This window comes from Syngnathus typhle, linkage group LG17 (genome assembly GCF_033458585.1).
Source record: "Syngnathus typhle isolate RoL2023-S1 ecotype Sweden linkage group LG17, RoL_Styp_1.0, whole genome shotgun sequence".
In the NCBI taxonomy this organism is placed as follows: Eukaryota; Metazoa; Chordata; class Actinopteri; order Syngnathiformes; family Syngnathidae; genus Syngnathus; species Syngnathus typhle.
Window position 1 is genome coordinate 1,685,124 of NC_083754.1, and position 20,727 is coordinate 1,705,850.

The 20,727-nt window shown below is 47.3% G+C and overlaps 3 protein-coding genes across 5 annotated transcripts; 2 read left to right on the forward strand and 1 right to left on the reverse strand.

Annotated features, from left to right (window-relative positions):
* The first annotated feature begins 272 nt into the window (after positions 1–272).
* abcc1 (ATP binding cassette subfamily C member 1 (ABCC1 blood group)) lies at positions 273–10,957 on the forward strand. Of its 2 annotated transcripts, none has more exons than XM_061303454.1 (31): positions 273–432; positions 1,079–1,255; positions 1,345–1,473; positions 1,740–1,877; positions 1,967–2,092; positions 2,477–2,538; positions 2,760–2,891; positions 2,994–3,224; positions 3,304–3,481; positions 3,561–3,722; positions 3,794–3,886; positions 3,974–4,177; positions 4,241–4,387; positions 4,469–4,556; positions 4,644–4,713; positions 4,816–4,942; positions 5,052–5,228; positions 5,319–5,486; positions 5,590–5,764; positions 5,837–5,903; positions 6,005–6,131; positions 6,211–6,415; positions 6,515–6,825; positions 6,905–7,104; positions 7,189–7,315; positions 7,441–7,542; positions 7,651–7,797; positions 8,094–8,252; positions 8,406–8,572; positions 8,648–8,842; positions 8,969–10,957. In XM_061303454.1, the coding sequence occupies exons 1-31, from the start codon at positions 370–372 to the stop codon at positions 9,075–9,077; spliced, it is 4,563 nt and encodes a 1,520-aa protein (XP_061159438.1). In that variant the 5' UTR covers positions 273–369; the 3' UTR covers positions 9,078–10,957. The 2 variants fall into 2 exon arrangements, with proteins under 2 accessions (XP_061159438.1, XP_061159439.1); XM_061303455.1 differs by having other exon boundaries at positions 5,079–5,228.
* Positions 10,958–11,253: 296 nt separating this feature from the next.
* scaf1 (SR-related CTD-associated factor 1) lies at positions 11,254–17,448 on the forward strand. 2 transcript variants are annotated; one of them, XM_061303581.1, is made up of 6 exons: positions 11,254–11,431; positions 12,022–15,416; positions 15,555–15,637; positions 15,720–16,013; positions 16,106–16,234; positions 16,440–17,448. In XM_061303581.1, the coding sequence occupies exons 2-6, from the start codon at positions 12,092–12,094 to the stop codon at positions 16,587–16,589; spliced, it is 3,981 nt and encodes a 1,326-aa protein (XP_061159565.1). In that variant the 5' UTR covers positions 11,254–11,431; positions 12,022–12,091; the 3' UTR covers positions 16,590–17,448. The 2 variants fall into 2 exon arrangements, with proteins under 2 accessions (XP_061159565.1, XP_061159567.1); XM_061303583.1 differs by lacking the exon at positions 11,254–11,431 and adding an exon at positions 11,441–11,588.
* LOC133170731 (uncharacterized) lies at positions 17,260–20,390 on the reverse strand. The gene is made up of 8 exons (XM_061303860.1): positions 20,375–20,390; positions 20,118–20,260; positions 19,932–20,050; positions 19,603–19,721; positions 18,575–19,227; positions 18,249–18,334; positions 18,001–18,184; positions 17,260–17,891 (listed from the first exon to the last, which is right to left on the reverse strand). Exons 1-8 carry the CDS (start codon positions 20,388–20,390, stop codon positions 17,601–17,603), a joined length of 1,611 nt encoding a protein of 536 aa, XP_061159844.1. The 3' UTR covers positions 17,260–17,600.
* Between the last annotated feature and the right edge of the window lie 337 nt (positions 20,391–20,727).

A 20,727-nucleotide genomic window follows, 5' to 3' on the forward strand; every position in this document is an offset into this window, starting at 1 on the left:
CAACCTGAGTGTTGAAGATATTCATTTTTTGACAGTATTGACACTGCAATGCCTTTGTTAAAGTCCATAAGTGGGGACTCTGACAAATAAAAATAAAAATAAATTTTAGCTCTAGAATTATTTATAGCTGCTTGAACCTCACCAATACATTTTCCTGGTGGCTAAACACGTTATACATCGAAAACGCTGAAAATGTTCTTTTTTCGGAAATGTTATTGCGCTTCCCGTCCAGCAGAGAGCAGCACTGTCATTTAAAGAGTGTGTTCCTGTTACCGTCACGCACTAAAGAAGAGAGGCGGCAACCTTTCGCTTCGCATGTGAAGCATTACGAAAGCATTACTCCAAACTCATTTTTACGACTTCTCTTCTATGACGTCCCAGCAAATGGGGCTTGACAGATTCTGTAGCCCTGACGGTTCCGATCGGTTCTGGGTGAGTTCGTTTTTCTCCCTTGGTTTGACTTTGTTCACCTTTTGTTGATGTCTGCTCTGTTTTGCTAGCTACCGGTCACCGGTTGCACATGCTAGCTTAATCAGTGATCTTTCCTTATTCGATGCTACCTACATAGTTGTTAATCCCGTTTACCGGTGTCGCTCAATTAACCGGTTAATCAACAAAGGTTTTATAATTAAAACAAGTGCGTCTGGCTTTACATGTACTCGTGAATCTTGGGGAAACTAGCCGCCAGGTGAATTTACATAACGCTACCCAAAGAGCATTTCATAATGTCGTTTTGTAAACAAGCAGACACGACCGAACAAGCAGTGGAGAGGTGCTTGAAATCTTGCTATGCACTGAGAAGCAAGAAAGAGCTGCCTCTTCAGTGGACATGATTAAGCAGCCGTCATGGCTGGTTGCATTCACTTCTTAAATCCGAGCCAAAACTATTCAAGAGAGTGGCCCAGTGGAGTGAGAAGGTGTGGCCATGACCATCACATAGCTCCTCCTTGCTTGATTTCTTGCAGAACATGAGAACAACAAACACTCTGAAATCAAATCTCTACACACACAGTGTGGAACTGCTCATTGTGTTTTTACATGAAGCAAAACAATATCATGTCTCTTTTGCCTCAACCAGGATTGGGACCGCTCATGGAATACTACAAACCCAGACTTTACTCAGTGCTTCCAGAACACTGTCCTGGTGTGGCTGCCATGTAGCTACCTCTGGCTGTGTGTCCCCTTCTACCTCATTTACCTTCGTAGCCACAATCAAGGTTACATATGCATGAATCACCTTAACAAAGCCAAAACTGTGAGTCATACATTGCATACTTTTTTGTAATTTGATCATGTCGGTGAAAGCATCGGAATGATCGAATGATGGTACATGTTTGTCTGCAGGCTTTTGGCTTTCTTCTGTGGATTATCTGCTGGGCAGATGTTTTCTATTCTTTCTGGGAAAGAAGTTATGGCAGTAAAGTTCCTGCACCTGTCCACCTTGTCAGTCCAACCATACTGGGCTTCACCATGGTGAGGCAATTGTTTTATGCTCCTATATATGTGTGTCTGAGAAAATCTTCCAATTGGGAGGTCTTGCGTGGCAACTCAAGGGTCCAAAAGCACCTTGCATATGTTTCACGGACAATTGATTCAAGCAGAAGTTTTCAGGATTGCTAGTCTGAATACAATACCTTGAGGGTAATGAAACTTTGAGTTCTTACTATAAATGAGCCCAAATATGTATTTTTACAGTTAGTGAGGGATTGTCCTGATCTATATTTCTCTGCGTGCTCCAGTTGCTGGCCACCCTGGTGATTCAGTACGAGCGACTGAAAGGTGTACAGTCATCAGGAGTGTTGCTGTTTTTCTGGCTGCTGGCCTTGATATGTGCCACAATCACCTTCCGGTCCAAAATCCTCCAAGCCCTGGACCAGGTCAGTGTGTCACGAGTGCAGCAATCTATATTTTCCCACAATACACATTTAACATGGATCACCAATTAAGAACGCATTCTTCCTTCTAGCCATCGACAATATGCGTGTGGAGGTACACCACCTTCTTTGTGTACTACACCTTGCTGCTGATTTCGCTGATTTTGTCCTGCTTGTCAGATCAGCCTCCACTCTTCTCCCAAGTTAGCAAAGATTTAGTAAGTCTATTTTCTGATAAGTTCAAAGTTCAAATAATAACGCTAATGTGACAGTGGTAGAGTCACCATTCAACTTTGTTTCTGTGAGTAAAAGTAAAAAAAAGTGTTTTTGCAATGTTAATACGGCTTACATGATTTTGAAGCAGTCTCACTTCCCTTAATCCGCCCTCCACCCAAACCAAAGTCTCACGAGCACAGTTCTCAAACATGGATGGGATTGTGAAAGTGTGAGATAGTCACAAAAAGAATTTTTCTACAAAAAGTGTGCCTAGCCGTTCGACGCTAGCATAAAGGCTGTGCTCTTAACGATAATAACGATCTGCCTACTTTTCTTCTGTCATTTTTTTTTATTGGCTCTAACTGATGTTGTTTTGGTATTGCTAGAATCCTTGCCCTGAGCCCGGAGCGTCTTTCCTTTCCAAAATAACATTCTGGTGGATCACCAGGTATTTTCCATTTCATTCATTGCAGTATAGAAAAGGAAATTGGGAGTTTTCTGCCATCAAGTATAATAATTTATACATGTGTCATTTCATTGAGTTTGATATTACACTGAAAATAGTTGTGCCAATGCACTCAGTGACTTTTGGCTGTCGTCTCAGATGACATGCCTGCAATTGTTTTTAGGAACCATCTGATTTTGATTGAACTGAATGTTTCCTACCAGGATGATGATGACTGGCTACAGGCATCCCCTAGAAGAGAAAGACTTGTGGTCTCTGAACCCTGAGGACCGTTCACAAAAAGTGGTACCAAAGCTGGTTCAACGTTGGAACACAGATTGTCAAAAAGGAAAAAGGTCAGGGGTCAGACATAAGATGACATTTTTTCTTCATCGAGAAAAGTTTCACCTCAAACTTGGATGTTAATAGAAGCTGTCTACCTTTCTTGGTGTTTCCAGAACAGAACAGAAGACATTCTACTCTCCCAGGCGGGCGGCCCATCACCCTGGGAACAAGGAGAATCAACCTGCAGAGGAGGAGTCTGAAATCCTACTCGTAAAAAACACAAAAAGGAAGGAGCCCTCCCTGCTGCGCGCTCTGTGCCTGGCCTTTGGGCCGTACTTCCTCGTCTCGTGCTTCTACAAGTTCATACAAGACATCCTCATGTTTGTCGGGCCTGAGATCCTCCGGTAAAATAACGTTCAAATAACTCCAATGACAAGAGTCATTAAAATGGTCAATCTTATCTCTTGATTGTCTCTTCTCCAGGCTTCTGATCAACTTTGTGAACAACTCCAGCGCCCCCTACTGGCATGGCTACTTCTACACCTTTCTGCTCTTCCTCTGTACCTGTGTGCAGTCGCTTATCCTGCAGAGGTACTTTCACATCTGCTTCATCACAGGCATGCGCCTGCGCACCGCCATTGTCGGAGCAGTCTACAGGAAGGTGCGTACCTCGACTCAAAATGGACTTTTCAAACCGGCGTGCTCGCTCAAACCTCGGTCGGCGTCTCCCGCCCGTCCAGGCCTTGGTCATCAGCAGCGCGGCCCGCCGCACGTCCACAGTCGGAGAGATGGTCAATTTGATGTCGGTGGACGCTCAGCGCTTCATGGACCTTATCGCTTATATCAACATGGTATGGTCTGCCCCCTTGCAAGTGGTGTTAGCCCTTTACTTTCTGTGGCAGGTAAGACTCGACAATTCGTTTCGCTCTTCTAAAGCTCTTTTGTGAATCGTAAATACTTCCCTCTTGCGCAGAACCTAGGCCCGTCCGTTCTGGCCGGAGTGGCGGTTATGGTTCTAATGGTTCCAATTAATGCTTTCATTGCCATGAAAACCAAAACCTACCAGGTGAGATATCCCCACTCTCACGAATGAACCTCCTAAGTTGGTGGCATGTTGTTTTAAGCTTCTCGCTATTTCTTATGGCTTGCGCAGGTAGCGCAGATGAAGAGTAAAGACAGTCGCATTAAGCTGATGAACGAGATGCTGAACGGGATCAAGGTGTTGAAGCTCTACGCCTGGGAGCTTGCTTTCAAGGGGAAAGTATCCGATATCCGCGAGAGCGAGCTGCGGGTACTGAAGAAGGCTGCCTACCTTGGCGCTGTGTCGACCTTCACCTGGGTTTGCGCCCCCTTTTTGGTGAGGAATCTTCCGCTTTCTCAAGGCACCTTACATATTTATCATCAATTTCTTTCTTGGCAGGTCGCCCTGTCTACTTTTGCAGTGTACGTGCTGGTGGATGAAAAAAACGTGCTTGATGCCCAGAAGGCTTTTGTTTCTCTGGCGCTCTTCAACATCTTGCGTTTCCCTCTCAACATGCTGCCGATGGTCATCAGCAGCATGGTGCAGGTCAGTGTTGAAATCGACTCAAGGCAAACTTTCGACATTCGAATATATGGCATGGTCGGAAAGTATCTGTACTATCTTAAGGCGAGCGTCTCCTTGAAGCGTCTGAGAGTGTTTCTGTCACACGAGGAGCTGCAGGAAGACAGTGTTGACCGCAGAGCAGTCGTTGGCTGTGAGTTTTTAGTTTTTTGTATTTTTTTACTGAACCACTGGTAAATCTGACATACTCTTGTCGTCCATTTTTTCTTTTATACCCCAGCCTCAAACAGTATATCCATCGTGAACGGAGTTTTCAGCTGGTCCAAAACAGAATCACCGACACTCAAAATGTAAGGGATCCCAATAGTTTGGTCTTTGTTTGAAGTTCTGACACTTTGATTGATTTGACCATTTGCTAGTTTGACCTTTTATTTGTCCCTGTGTCTTTGCAGGCTGAACGTGTGTATCCCAGATGGCTCGCTGGTTGCCATTGTAGGACTGGTGGGTTCTGGAAAGTCCTCTCTTCTGTCAGCCCTCCTTGGAGAAATGGACAAACTTGAAGGAAGTCTGGCTGTCAAGGTGTTTAAGGGCACTACTGTAAAAGCATACTGAACTTTACATCACGCAGTGCAGTACCTTTATCTGCTACGTCACCATACAGTCCAAGTAAAATCCTAATTTCCTGCAGGGTTCTGTGGCCTATGTTCCCCAGCAGGCCTGGATACAGAATTCCACGCTGAAGGAAAACATCATCTTTGGCCAGGATGTGAGCGAAGCCTGGTATCAGCGTGTCGTGACGGCATGTGCACTTGAGCCTGACCTTGAGATCCTGCCTGCTGGAGATTCCACAGAGATTGGAGAAAAGGTATCGCTTCACATCCAGATGATCTGGAAATTGGAACCAATAGAAACGAGCCAGTGACTGTCCCTTTTTTTCCCCCCCCTCCACGTGCAGGGTGTCAATCTATCCGGTGGTCAAAAGCACAGGGTGAGCCTCGCAAGGGCTGTCTACTGTGACCGGATGGTCTACCTCCTGGACGACCCTCTCTCTGCTGTTGATGCTCATGTAGGGAAACATATATTTGAGCACGTGATTGGTCCGCAGGGCTTGCTGAAGGAAAAGGTGTGTGTGTGTGTGTGTGTATTTGTTTTAAATGGCATCGAAGTGATAACCCTAACCTAATCATCTGATGGTAATATTCTTTCTGAAATGTGGACGTATGCAGACCCGTCTGCTGGTGACTCACGGGCTAAGTTACCTGCCTCAGGTTGACCTGATCCTGGTCATGGTGGATGGGGAAATAACCGAAATCGGTTCCTACCAGCAACTCATGGCTACCGAGGGGGCCTTTTCTGAGTTTCTGCACACATACGCCGGGGTTGACCACGGAGACAACAATGGTGAGATACACTGACGGTTTAGAGTGTTGTAAATTTATTTTCATTGGTTTATCCCCCCCCCCCCCCCCTTAGATTTAGACTCCAAGCCAAAAATAGTAACCAAAGGAATAGAGAATGGCAGCGCAACTGCTCTTGCTGGGTGAGTATAAACACTTGTTGTTAGCAGGATTAGGAGAACCGTGGAATATGAGGTGGATGAAAAGTCCCAGTCGTTGAAAAGGAACTTATTTTTATTTGAAGGCCCGGTCAAAAGAGCAGTACAAGCAACCTATCCCAGTCGGGCAAGGAAAAAGAGGAGCTAGGCACAAAGGCCAAGGAAGCGGATGCAGGCAAACTAACAGAGGCTGACAAGGCCAGCACAGGACGGGTGGGTTGACAAACAACATCGATGCGTAACTCAAAGTTTGTTTGGCCAACCATTTTTTTTTTTTTTTTTTATGCCACAGGTCAAGCTGTCTGTGTTCTGGGCCTATTTTAAAGCCATTGGTGTACTATCCGCCATTGCTGTTGTGCTGTTTTTTGCACATAACCTGCTTTCACTGCTCTCTAATTACTGGCTCAGTCTCTGGACTGACGATCCAGTCGTCAATGGCACTCAGCCTAAAAGGCAACTGAGATTGGGGGTATATGGTGCTCTTGGCCTGTCCCAGGGTACGTCGAGTATTTTCTTTATCCGTGTGGAATGTTGATCACATTGAAAGATCAAAATGTATTTTTTTTTAATCTGTCACTCTGCTTGTTGCGTTGTAGGCGTGGCCGTCTTTGGCTACTCTTTGTCCATGTCCATTGGGGGCATCCTGGCATCTCGCTATCTTCATCAGTCCATGCTCTACGATGTCCTCCGCTCCCCTATATCTTTCTTTGAGCGAACCCCCAGCGGTAACCTGGTAAACCGCTTTGCCAAGGAGATAGACACCATTGACACGGTGATCCCCAGCATTCTCAAAATGTTCATGGGCTCCATGTTCAATGTGATCGGTGCCTGTATTATCATCCTCATCGCCACGCCGTTTGTGGCCATTATCATTCCCTTCCTCGGTCTGCTCTACTTTTTTGTACAGGTTCGTTTTTCCTGCTCACGATCTCCGTTTCACACTAACTTCCGTTTTGAGTGGAATGGATGATGTGCTCTTTGTTCAGAGATTTTACGTGGCGTCATCCCGCCAGCTGAAGCGCCTGGAGTCTGTCAGCCGTTCGCCTATCTATACCCACTTCAACGAAACGCTGCTGGGCACGTCCGTCATCAGAGCTTTCGGTGAACAAGAACGCTTCATACGAGAGAGCGATCAGAGGGTTGACCATAACCAGAAGGCCTACTACCCTGGCATAGTGGCAAACCGGTTGGTCGGAACGGCATTTATTGTGTGGTTGCTAGATTCTCAAAATAGACGATCGCCTTAAGTGCATCAAATTGATTTTTGCAGATGGCTGGCGATCCGACTGGAGTTTGTCGGCAACTGCATTGTGTCTTCCGCTGCTTTGTTTGCCGTCATAGCCAGAGAGAACCTTAGTCCGGGTATCATGGGTTTAGCCATCTCCTATGCCCTTCAGGTAAACTTCCTCACTTCAAATGATTCTTTCAGATGTGTCATGTCAATTAGGCCAGAGAGAGAATCGATGATTCCATTGATTATACCATTGAATCGGCTCACCTGGTTCTCCTGTCTCATGTGCAGCTGACAGCCTCTCTGACTTGGCTGGTGAGGATGTCCTCTGATGTGGAGACAAACATAGTTGCAGTGGAGAGAGTGAAAGAGTACAGTGAGACAGAAAAAGAGGTACGGTACACGCTGTTTCAGAATGACTTTGGAACGGGACAAAACGCATCGTTTGCATATTTCTTGATTTTGGAGTCACTCTGATGCTAATTTGAATATGCATCCTAGGCTGAGTGGAAGCACGAGGCCTCCAGCCTTGCCCCTGGGTGGCCCACTGAAGGCCGCATAGAATTCAGAGGTTTCGGTCTACGATACCGTCACGATCTGGACCTGGCCATCCGCAACATCACGGTCAACATTTCGGGAGGAGAGAAGGTCCGCTTTTTTTTTTGCTTTTTTCGTTTTTACGTTTTGGGCTATGTCGTGCAAGAATTTCATTTCATGGCAATGGCCCGAGACATCCACAGCTTCTAAAGGGTGTTTTTTATTAATGATTTATTTTATTAATGTTTTTTATGTGTAAAAAAATGATAGGATGGATGAATAAATACAATAAAAGCCCCTTTTTAATCTCAATAATTTCCTTCATAGGGTTATGTTTATCAGCTGTACATGAATTATTTAAGCTGTGATCATCTTGATTAATCTTTTCGACAAAATCTTTCTCCAAGGTGGGGATTGTGGGGCGCACAGGAGCAGGCAAGTCATCCCTCACATTGGGCCTGTTCAGGATCATCGAGGCAGCAGAGGGTCAAATTTTCATTGATGGAGTAAACATTGCTGAACTTGGCCTTCATGAGCTCCGCTCCAGAATAACCATAATACCCCAGGTCGGTGTTTGTCAGCAGAACAGATCTTTGTCCTTATTTTTCAAGTCTCATTTGAGAAATAATGACACAAACCAAAGTGCACAGAGTCACTTGAGCTGTGTTTTTTTTTTTTATGCCATCCACAATGCACTGTACCTCTTTTTCTCCTCTCAGGATCCAGTGTTGTTTTCAGGCACTCTCAGGATGAACTTAGATCCTTTTGAAAGCTACTCTGATGAAGACCTATGGAGGTCTTTGGAGTTGTCTCATCTCAAGAACTTTGTATCAGGCCTGCCGGACAAGCTTAACCATGAGTGTAGTGAAGGGGGAGAGAACCTCAGGTAAGAACCTCATTTCCATCTTTTTTTAATTGTGGTATTTGGAAAAGGAAAAGAGAATTTGTGTTTTTCATCTAGCGTGGGCCAGCGTCAACTCCTATGCTTGGCTCGAGCATTGTTGCGAAAGACCAAGATCCTTGTTTTAGATGAGGCCACAGCCGCTGTGGACATGGAGACCGACACCCTGATCCAGACCACCATCCGTTCTCAGTTTGAGGGCTGTACCGTCCTTACTATCGCTCATCGCCTCAACACCATCATGGATTACACGAGGTACCCTTTACCGCCCTAGCATTTCCATGACACTACAGGTTGTCTGTTCCATATTCAATTCTTATTACGCACACCCTCGAGTGTTGCTACGTGCTGAGAGTTGAGCTAGTCTTCTTTTTCATTTAGGGTGCTGGTTTTGGAGAAAGGAGAAATGGTCGAGTTTGATTCCCCAGCTAATCTCCTAGCTCAAAGGGGATCCTTCTACAAGATGGCCAAGGATTCAGGGCTGGCCTGATGCTTTGTCACAAGCTACTTTGCCGGGCTTCCGTTGCTTCCTGCTGTGAGGGTGAGACCAGAATTGGCAACAGCAGTTCCCGTGATTTACAAGCCAAGCAAGGATGTTGGTATAAACAATGCTCTTGGTTTTTACATGCCTACCAATCTTCCATCATAGTGGAACTACTAGTTAACTGCCTTTTGCAAACCAATATGCTTCTTTTTCTTCAGGCCATAGCTTTAGGGGGTCCTGGGAAGGGGGGCCGGGGCGCACTTATTTATGTAGCCCTTTTTGACACCTGTGCTTTCAAAAGACTCGGGAGGCAGTCTCACCATCACACTTAAATACGGTGATGAGATGGGATTGGTCGAGATAGGCTTCCTCAAATACCAAAGGATTCTAATCCAGGGTTCCAATTTGTGGTGATTTGAGAGATAAGAAGTTAGGGTTGAGTTGTTTACGCCAAGTTCCACGCATTATTTCAGAGGGACATAACTATTTTCAGCAAACTTGAATTTTCTTTCAACAAACGTTTGGCTGGTGGAGAATAGATCATTGATTAAAGGACTGGATTGAAAAAAAAAATATTCTGAAATACATGGGACTATTAAAACCACTCATAAAGGCAGTTTTTAGCTTTGCTGATGTGTTATATTTGTGAAGGCAATTTATTATTTTTTTGCTCTTTTGAATGTTCATCAGGATAGACAGGGTAGTGTTTTTCTTTACAGACTGGTGGTGTTGGTGTGGCAGCTGATTGGTCAGAATCATCTGCCAGTCATTAACTAATGTTACAGACTGCGGTGCGTTATACAATAAATATTGAACCTTCTTCGCACAAATTCAACGGATCTGTCGGACAGATTCCAGTTAACTGTCACTTTACATGTTGCATTATTTATTTTTTCGTTCTCTTTCCAGCAGCTTTAAGCCAATGTTACTAGCAAATATTTAAGTCGATTATTTTATGCTCTTGTGGAGCTGAAGTTCTTTGACAAAATGGCAACTCCAGGAGTCTGACCGACTCATAGGATTGAAATTTTATGCTGACATGTTTTCTTTGCATCTGCACTCATGTTTTTCAAGTCCAAGTATTTTAGCAAAGGTGTATCGCTTTATTTGTTGCTAAACTACTGAGTTTTCGTCGACGCAAAATACCAAGGAAAAAAAGAAAAAGAAAAGACATGTATTTGTGTGTTGGGAGCAATTTTGTGTACATTGCAAACCTCTTTCCCAAGTGTGTAAGAAAAAGAAAAAAAGTTCATTATGGCAAGTATATTCAAGAGGAAAAAAAAACACAAAACATCAGCTTGTGCCTATGGAGTTCAGTCCTGACAACAGCAGCAGATTGCAGTGGTATTAAATGCATTTATTTTTTTGGTAGCTATAATGGCGTTGTGTGATTTGAATTTCTTGAAGAAAAACAGTAAGGCTATTGCCTGCCTAATGCTCAGACTGTCTCTTAGGCGAGTTCGGAGTCTTCACAGATTAGAGCCTTATACACAATATTGTCTATTTTTTTATATGAGAGTGTATGTGAAAGTCTGTTGTCTAGAATAGCCAATATTCACCTTGGTTGATTCACCAAGACTTTTTTGTTGTTGTCAGTGAATTTAGATTGGCCAAAGCTTCTCCAAGGGTGACAAAATTCATCATAGAACCGAGAATGCAAATGTCATTGTCAACATTTGGGTGTTCTTCTGGGTGTATTTGTGTTTTATTTGTCACTCGTCAAAATCAAGGTTCTGTTTGCAATCATTTGGTTGTTTTCTTCCTCTTGATTGTAAGTGTGGAGATTAAAGAAAGTTTGTTTTGTTAAATGTTTATCAAGGCAGAATGTTTTTTTGCATTTGTTTATACATATGTCATCAGTTTTAAATAAATACAGTTTATATACACTTTTTAAACTCATTATTCCAAGAGACATTTCTGAAATATCAAATATTTTCATTTTCTCAGTTTAACCATGTCAAGTCTATATTCTATCTCAATTAATAAAAATAAAAAAACCTAATCAAAAATCGTCATTTGTTAGTGCCAGTCGTGTCATACAATTTGACTAAAGACATCTTAATATGTCCGATGATTTATTAAGTGTCCTATAATGCTCATCATATATTGTTACCAAGACTTTGATTCACATTCGCTAGTTTTTGGAAACTACGTTTCCCACAATCCTTTGTCATGCGCTTGAGGGAGTGGAAAATGGCGGAGATTGATGGAACTGAGCCGCTGTTGCGTTCGTAAAACGCATAAAACCAGTTTTTGATTGTTTCTGATTTCTTTTCCGTCAAATCTCATGTGATAAAAAGATCATCCGCTATGTGCATTGCTCCCGTTGAAACCGTCAACTGGCCGTAACAAGACTTGAGGTAATTTGCGCACACTACCCATAGTTGCTACATTTGGCTAGGTAGCCTCCGCTAATTTAGCTTCGCTAGGTGACCACTTGGTTGTGCGGTTAAATTCCACATAGATAACTTTTCAAAACGTCTTCATTCCTTTTGGCGATAAAGACCAAGACTGACTGTAAGTAACGCTGAAGCATCCCTGAGCATTTTCCTCCTCTATCCGTAACCATAACGATCAATACCAATAGTGGAATAGAAAGCGCCGCTGTCTGGTTTATCAATAAAAAAGAATGGTCTCAGCCCTCTTGTAATGTTATTGACACTAGAAACCGAGACGTTGTGCACTCGCACTAATTGGAATATCTATATTATCAATATTAATAACGGAAAGGACACACATGATACTGTGGGATGGATGGATGGATGGATGGCGAGAGAGTGGTGTCATGACGTAACTGAAGGTGCCGCAGCCTGTAGCAGTTTTCTCCCAACGTACATAGCAAATGTTCGAGAAAACTAAATCGAGAATAAAAGCTTCAAAGAAACCAATGTCGCTCTTCACTTGAGCAAATTTACATCAAGACTGCATCTGTCTCTCTCCTCTCTGTCAGGTGCCTTTCCTTTCGGTTCCGAGCCCTAGGTCCAGCTAACCAACCTTCATACATCCAGCTGTCCTGCCCCATGGACCTGACGTCAGCATCGGGCTTGAAAAGGAGGCTTGCCGCCTCCTGCTCACCCACCGCCAAAAGAGAGATTGTCAGAAGCCCCCCTCGTCGCTCACCCTCCTTGTCTCGATCATCTCCATCCTCTGATCAGTCCTCACCCTCATCGACATCATCCTCTCCCTGCGCTAACTCGGCAATTTTTCAGAACCATGGTCAGACTTGTGGGTCCGAACTGGTGAGGGTGTCTTCTACATCCAAAGCCACCTTTGCGGAATCCTTCCCTCGCAGTTTATCACAGTCAGGTGTGAAAGAAGGTCAGAAAAAGGAGATCTATGATCCCTTCCATCCGACCGAGGGGGAAAAAGAGGGAAAGACCGAGGAAGATGAAGGAGAGAAGTACGATCCGTTTGAGCCGACCGGTTCGCCAGCGTCGGATGACGATGACGACGGATGCGGCAAGCTAACCGAAGACCTAACGGGAGGAGAAATTGACGAGGAGAAAGAAGAGGAGCCTCCAGACTCCACTGACCTTTTCAGTGACCCACCCAGCCCTCCTCCGTCAGCTGCCCAACTCCCTCATAGAAGACGAGTTGACTACAGCGCCAGCAAAAGTCGAGTTAAGAGAGAGCGGGCTGATTCGGACCACTCTGAGATTGAAGAGGGGGAGATTGTTGTGGCCATTGAGAGAGGTGTGGGCGGCAAGAGAACGGCCCTGAACTCTCCCAAGATCACCTTTTTCGATCCCAAACCAGAACGCATCCTCCGCGTTTTAGATGGGGATGGCTTCGTGTCTGTATGCGCCGATAGTAACTGGGAGGTGGACAGGGAGACGGAGGATGAGCCCGTCGTTGGAATGGAGGATCTCCGAAGGAAATTGGTCAGCAGGAGGAAGGAAAGATATCTCGCCTTTCCGAGTTCGTCCCCACTCCCTTCCCAGCTTCCCCCTTCTCCTCCTGCTGACCCGAGACCTTCTTCCTCTCTCGCCCCGACCGCTGAGCAAGCAAGCGCCACTCGCAATTCCTCCAAAGGTTCCAAAGAGCACAACCGGCAGAGGAGCAAGGATAAAAAGGCTCGGGAGAAAGACGAGAGGCGAAAGAAACGAAGGAAAGACAAGGAGGGAGATGGAGAAAGGAGCCGAGACAAGAAGCCCGGGGACAAGAGCGATAAGGAGGGGAGAAGGAGAAGAAGCAGCAGAAGTAGTAGTCAGAAGAGAAAGAAGACGCACCACAATAGCCCCGAGACATCACAATCGCACAGCTCCTCCCGACGAGACAACCACGGCAGAGCCTCCTTCTCTAGCCCTTCTGTGGAACGCCATCGAGAGCGGGAACGAGAGAAAGAAAGGGACCGCGACAGAGGTCGAGACCAAGACAGAGATCGGAAGAACGAACGAGATCGACGCAGAGAGAGCGAGCAAAGCCACGCCGTCGCCCAGAGAAGGCACGAAAGCGATCGACCAAGAAAGGATGAGAGGAAAGGAAAGGAGGGACTCTTCCGTTCAAGCAGTCGAGAGCGGGACGTCTCCAAGCGGCCGAGAAGAAGCAGGGAGAGAAGAGAGGAGGCCCGAGAGCGGGAACGTCGCCGCGACGGGCGTCCTGTTGTCCCGCCGTCTATTCAGGACCTCAATGGTTCTGACCTCTTTGCTATTAAGCGAACCATCACGGTCACCACCACCACAACCACCACCACGGTACCCGGCTCCCCTCTCCTCACTCAAGCCTCTCCGCGTCGGATCGTGCAGGACTTAGACGTGCCCCACAAAAGGAACAAGAAGAGACGATGGCACTCGGGCGGGGAGGAGACGGAGCGGCAACCTTGTCATAGCCGATCGCAGTCACCGTCTCCTCCGCGGTATCACCGATACGAGTCAGACGGCTATCGGGATAAATTAGACACGTTGTCTTTAGACGGCGAGGCTTTGGACTCGGACTACCCGTCCTTGGAAGATACACCTCCAGCCGCCTTGCCCCCGGACCCACCCGTCCCCAGCCCCAAATCGAAAACGGCCTCAAAGACCGAGCGGCGTCACCCCAAAAAGAAAGCTCGCACATCGAAGAAATTGACTCAGTCGTCGTCGTCGTCCTTCTCTTCTCCTAAAACCAAAAGCAAATGCCAAGCTTCTTTGTCGGTCACGTCAGATTCTGCTCCTGCCCCAACGACAGGCAAGACAACCAGGAAGGTAGGGAAGGACAAAGTGTGGGACAAAGACGTCAAAAAAGCTTTGGGACGTTCGGGCAAATCCAAGAAAGAGAGCAGCGCTCGCAAAAGCAAACTTCAGTCCAAAGTGTCCGTGTTGGTGCGTGAGGGTGTGAGTAGCACCACCGGGACCTCAATCGGCTCTGGGAAGCTGGGTATGGACCTCCTTGGCCCTGGAGGTACAGGAGGAGCTTCGGGAGGCTCCGTGGTGGGCGGTTCCATCGCTGTCGTCTTCTGTCGAGATAACGAGAGCAGATCGCCCTTTCTGAAACCTTGCACTGAGCCGATGTCGGTCGGAGTCCGCCATAAAGATCTGGCAAGTATGGGCAAGCGAAGCGCCCGAGCAGCACCGCCACCCCCTTTGACCGTGGGAATGAAATCAAAGAAGACTAAGCCCGGCTCCATCACGTCCACTTCCTCCTCTACCCCTTCCCCTTCGTCAACATTGGCAAACAAGCGTCGTCGGCGCTTGGTCAAGAAGGTTCGTGAAAAAGCCGGCGTATCAGACGTGGCCAGCGGAGACGGAAGCCAGTCAAAAGTCACATCCGAAGGCTGGAGCGGAGCCTCGCAAGAGCTTCTCTCCACTGCCGAAGATGGAGGCAAGCCCGTCAGTCCGCACTCTGGTCAAGCGGGCCCTGCTCCTTGTTCGTCATCGTCTTCCACCTCGTCCTCCTTTACCAGCGTGCTCCCGCCTTCCTCCCCACCACCCCGTACACCCCCGCCTTCCGCGGCTCCCTTGCGGGACACCAGGGAGTCTTCACCGGACTCTCAGACGGTGGACAGCAGCTGCAAGACCCCGGAACCGTCTTTCCTCGCCGACGACTGCCCAACTCAGACCAGCCCCGCTCTTCCGCCGTCCAGTCCGCCCAGCCCGTCGGCGGCGCCCCAGGGCTCCACCCCCACCACCTTGCAGCCCGCTTCCGACAGCGCGCCCAAATCGGCCGCCTCGCCTCCTTCGCCGTCGTCGTCGGCCGGGGGCGTTCTCGGGTCCCTTTCTCTGTCTTCGTCGGACCCCTCTTCCTCCTCGGTGTCGTCGTCGTCCGCCGGCAAGCCGCCTCCTCCGCCGCCGCCTCCTCCGGCAGCTCCCGTCCTCCCGTGGAGTCTGCAGACGGGGGTGGACTGCACCACCGGAGGGGTTCTTGCATGTGAGTTTGGACAGCAGAAGTTTGCCATTTATTTGGCTAAGTACAATGTAGCCACACAACACATTGCTCACATTTGCATGAAATAACCATAAATCCTTTTTTTTTTTTTTTTTTTTTTTAAATCAATGATCCTCTTAGTAACTGCACTACTCTTCAAAATGGAGGAGGCAAATATTGCCAGCAGAGCGAAAGCACAAGAATTCATCCAAGCGACCAGCCAGGTGAGAGGAAAAAAAAAAAAGTATTTCAGCAATATAATAGGATTTGATTCGATGCCGCTTTTCTTCCGGGTCTTCAATGCAGATCCTCTCGCAAGCAAACCAGAGTCAGTCTCAGGCTCCATCAGCTGCCTCCTCCCAGATCCCTCCTCCCCCTCCCACCTTACCCCCGCCGCCCGCATTGAGCCCCGCACAGTTCATCCTTCAAAGCTCTCTGCCGTTAGTGGCTTGCACCAAAACTCCGCCCTCCCACCTGCACCCCAACCTCGGCGGCGGATGCGCACAGACACCCCCACCCGTCATGCCCGTTGGGCTGCCAGGATTCACGGGGAACTCCGGAGACGCTTTTTGGGACAATGAAAGTAAAGACCCTGACAAGGTAACGTTGATTCACGGCCCTGTCACGAGGGGGAAAATTTTATTCCTTGAATTCTCGAAATCAGTCTATCTACGTTTTGATGAAATGTACAGTACCTGAAGAAGCTCCACACCCAGGAGAGGGCAGTGGAGGAGGTGAAGCTCGCTATCAAACCTTTCTATCAGCGCAAAGACATCAACAAGGATGAATACAAAGATATCCTCAGAAAAGCTGTTCACAAGGTTAGACGCACATCAACTACACCTTTGGATTCCATCTTTCACGACGTACAAGGTTTCGAGTGTACTCAATGAAATGCTCGAAGCCATTCGTCCATGTTCAGAAATAACTATCCATTCTTTTGATAGTCCATTAGTCCATCTAAATTGTCGTGCGGGGAAATCTTTGAACGGAACCAAGCCATTTCTGCCGCTCTTACCGTTTCAGATCTGCCACAGCCGCACCGGAGAAATCAACCCGGTCAAGGTCAGCAACCTTGTGAAGCTGTACGTCCAGCGCTACAAGTACTTCCGGAAACACGGACGCAAAATGGACGAGGAAGAGAAGGATGACAAGGAGCAGGGTGGGACTTTTTAAAATGTGATCTAACTCTTTTCACTGTCTCAGATTGAAATCGGAGTCTTAAGAAAGTGTTTTAGCGTTTCTCCGGAGTCCCGACGCGCTCCCGTCAACGCCATCGTTTAGCGTAATCGCTGACCTTTTAGGTCCGTTTTTTTTTTCTTTTCCTTCCCTAGTCTTGGCCTTAAGACAATATCAAACATGTTGGATATTATCGGAAGTCTTTCCGGTCACGTGACACAGGCAGCAACCAATAGATGAGCTCGAACAAAACCAGAAACGGGAAACAATCATGAGAGCAAAGGAGAAACACCGATAAAAATGTAACGGTCCAGAACACTATGTCTATGTATCAATATTTATCTATTATATACATACACGAACCATATTTTATTTGTTTTTCATCTCCTGCACAAACTTGCTCTGTCGCCAAAACGATCCGATTGTCCATTTTGTAGGATTCCACCAAGAGCATGACGGGGAAGCAGAATGCATTGCGCCAAACAAAATGCCGAAAGGATCTTGTAATAAGTGACCAAGAGAAATTCACCGTCTTTTAAAAATCTCTTAAGACTAAAAACTCGTTTAACTTGTTTTTAAATCTGAAGAGGTGGGAGATGATCGTCTTTCGAGTGTATTTCCCCCCCCCCCCAAATCTCTTTCGATGTACAGTCAGCACTACTCTGCCTTTGGTTGTTGTGGACATCCATTGTTTTGTTTGAATGTTTCTGTTGTTTAGTCGACTCTTCTTTATGCATCTGTATGTTTTTACTGTAAATAGGTCCTCGGACAACAGGTCATGTATAGAAGGTTCAATGGCTCCCATGTACATGCCAATCAAATGCAAAATAATCAATACAATACATACCAGAAAACATACTCATTGTATTTCCTCATATACAGTTGACACTCATCTTTTGGATTGTCATACTGTTTTATAGACGCTTCAGAAGAGAACATTTGTTTTCAATGAAAGTGTCTTCATTCGCCATTTTCCACACGATGCTGTGAAAATATCGTACCGTGACATTATTTGAGACATCTCTTCTGAAAAGCCGACAACAACCGGTGGCAAGCCAGCGCAAAAACAAACAAACACGTTGGAACGGAGCCGATTGCCATGCCGATTGCCACGCCGACGCCCAACCCGGGAGCGGCGTTGACCGTCACAGAAGCTGGATGCCCCTCAGCATCACTTGCCACTTGCCACACCTCCATCCAGTTGATGCTCCCAATATCAAATTCAGGACCTGCTAAATCCAGCTGGAGCTCGTCGTTAAAGTCCAGGTGGAAAGTGCCACTCCCGCACTCGATGACAATCTGGACAGCGACAAGATGGCGGCAGGCTGGGTAAGCGCTCCGACTCTTTCGACTGCGGTCAACGGGCGGCCAAAAGGCATTTTTCACGCATCTTCATTCATTCTTTCACCTTGAAGGGGAGACCGGCTCCGAAGGGGCGTCCGCGGGGAAGGTCCCCGGTCCGATTGCCGCCCCAATTGCCGCCCACTCTGTAGGTGAGGGTGAAGGTTTGGCTCTCCAAGTCCAAATCTAGTTGCAGCGCCGTGGTAGCCTTCTTGCCGTTGGGGTCGCGTCCGTCCAGGTTGACCACCAGCCTGCGTGCCGCACAAACGCCGTCGTCATGCTAGTAACCTTTTTTGGGTGCCAGTGTGTTCTTACCTCTTTGCTTGGGGATTGGGTCGTCCTCTGATGACAACGCTGCGGGCCACGCTGAGACCGTCCAGCACATCTTGGAATCCCCCCTTCTGCGTACACACAATAGACGACAACTGAGCTCAAGTTCTTCACGGACGACGTGGACAAACGTTCCTGGGGAAGTCCAATCGACCTTTGCCCATGAAGATGCAAATAGATGCCACAAGGCTACTTTGGTGATTATCTTGAACTGGACAATGCCCACTTGGATGTTTGAAGGTGCTGACAAAGGTTCATACAATGGAGGGACGACGACAAGAAGGTAGAAATGCTTTTCGGCATCGACTCACCGGGATGGCGATCATGGCGAGCAGGCACGAGTCATTGGTGGAGCCCGTGCACATCTGGAACTCCCCGTTGGTCAGAGGAGGGCTGGCAGGACAGGTGGCAGGCTTGGCCGTAGTGGGACAGACGGGGCAGGGAGCAGGAGTAGGACAGGTGGCGGCAGCCTTGGTGGTAGCGGCAGTGGGACAGGGAGCAGGAGTTGGACAGGTGGCAGGCTTGGCCGTAGTGGGACAGGGAGCAGGAGTAGGACAGGTGGCAGCCTTGGCCGTAGTGGGACAGGGAGCAGGAGTAGGACAGGTGGCAGGCTTGGCCGTAGTGGGACAGGGAGCAGGAGTAGGACAGGTGGCAGGCTTGGCCGTAGTGGGACAGGGAGCAGGAGTAGGACAGGTGGCAGGTTTGGCCGTAGTGGGACAGGGAGCAGGAGTAGGACAGGTGGCAGGTTTGGCCGTAGTGGGACAGGGAGCAGGAGTAGGACAGGTGGCAGGCTTGGCCGTAGTGGGACAGGGAGCAGGAGTAGGACAGGTGGCAGGCTTGGCCGTAGTGGGACAGATGGGGCAGGGAGCAGGAGTAGGACAGGTGGCGGCAGCCATGGCCGTAGCGGGGCAGAGAGGAGTAGGACAGGTGACAGTATAGAATCGAGTGAGGGGACAGACAGAACCTATTTGAAAGGAGAGCGCACATTAGAAGATACTCGTTTTGAGAGATACCTTGAACTTATTAATAAGCTGATCAAATGGTGAACATATCCAGGCAAAAAAAAGGAACTACGCAGAAGTGATCATTTCTCGATAGACATTGCCAATTACAAAATTGGGAAGTGCTCAAAAGGGAGAGTTGACCAATGTTAATATGGAATCAATTTGACAAGACTGGCTTGCCACGGAGGTAGGTGAGCATGACGCCCTTCTCCATTCTCGGCCCCTTTTTTTTCTCCAGGCTGGCTGTCACGCACGCCACTCGGACTTTTTCCAGCATGTTTCCAGTTTTGTAGTGTAGTGACACGCTACAGTTACAAAACAAGATCTGTACTCACGCTTGCAGACGTAGGCCTGATCAATGCTACATGGGACGTCATTCCAAGTACCAGAGGGATACATTTCAACACAGTCTTCCTGTCCACCCGAGTCGTTTGGCTCACCGCGATCCCAGAACCTGCAAGAGAAAACATTTTTGGTGCTAACTATTTCAGTGATGTTTTGCTCAAATAACAATGAGAAGTCTTTCCGAGATCTTGTTCATGAATAATGAGCTATTTTCCAGGGTTAACCATCATCATTTAAAGCAACAAGTACGCAAGAGGAACCCTTTGAGCCATTCGCCGCCCGAGGCTCACAAGCTGTTTTTCAATGGAGGGACACTCACGAGGAGGAGAAAAAGGTTCCGTCTGCCCACTGCCACCGTCTGCCAGAGGTCTCACGTCGCAGGCCAATCCAGGTTCTGGCATTCTTCATGGCATTCGTGACGCGATCCATCAGCCATTTCTACAAGAAAGACAAAGTTAGCGAGACAGAAAGGTGCGCGAGTGAGTGACTGAGCGAGTCGTGGTACCCCCTCCCGTTGGTCCAATACGCTTGTCAGGTGGCCTCCCCGGGACACACAATCGGTCTCAGCCAGCGACCACGTCTTGGACTTTCCGAAGAAGTAACAGCGGTTGTTGTATTCCAGCCATCCGGTCTGAGACCCGCGCAGCTCTGGAACAAGAACATGATGAGAGCCACGAGAGGATTCAACCACTTTGCTTGCACATGCAGCAAGACGAAAGAAAAGGTGGCGTGCATGGCTCGTCGTCTAACAATGTCCACTACTGTGTTCTTCCTTCATGGAGCAACTTTGATGGCTGCTTGCCTATACGGATGGCTTTACACGTGAACTATCACTTTTTTTTTATATACTTTATTTTTCTATATGATTTGTAGTTTTATTTTGCACTGTCGGGCAGCTCTACTCTCTTCGTACATTTTATGATGACCATAAAAGGCATTCTCATTCTCAAATGGTGTGACAGCGTTTTAGTAAAAAAAAAAAAAAAAAAGATGGCCTTTTTGGATTAAAAGAAAATCACTGGCAGCTTTAATGCAATCTTTCTTTACTTTGGCTTTGTTGCAATTTTTGGACAGTGAATTTTACAAATGAGTTTTCATTTCATTTCAATGTTTGC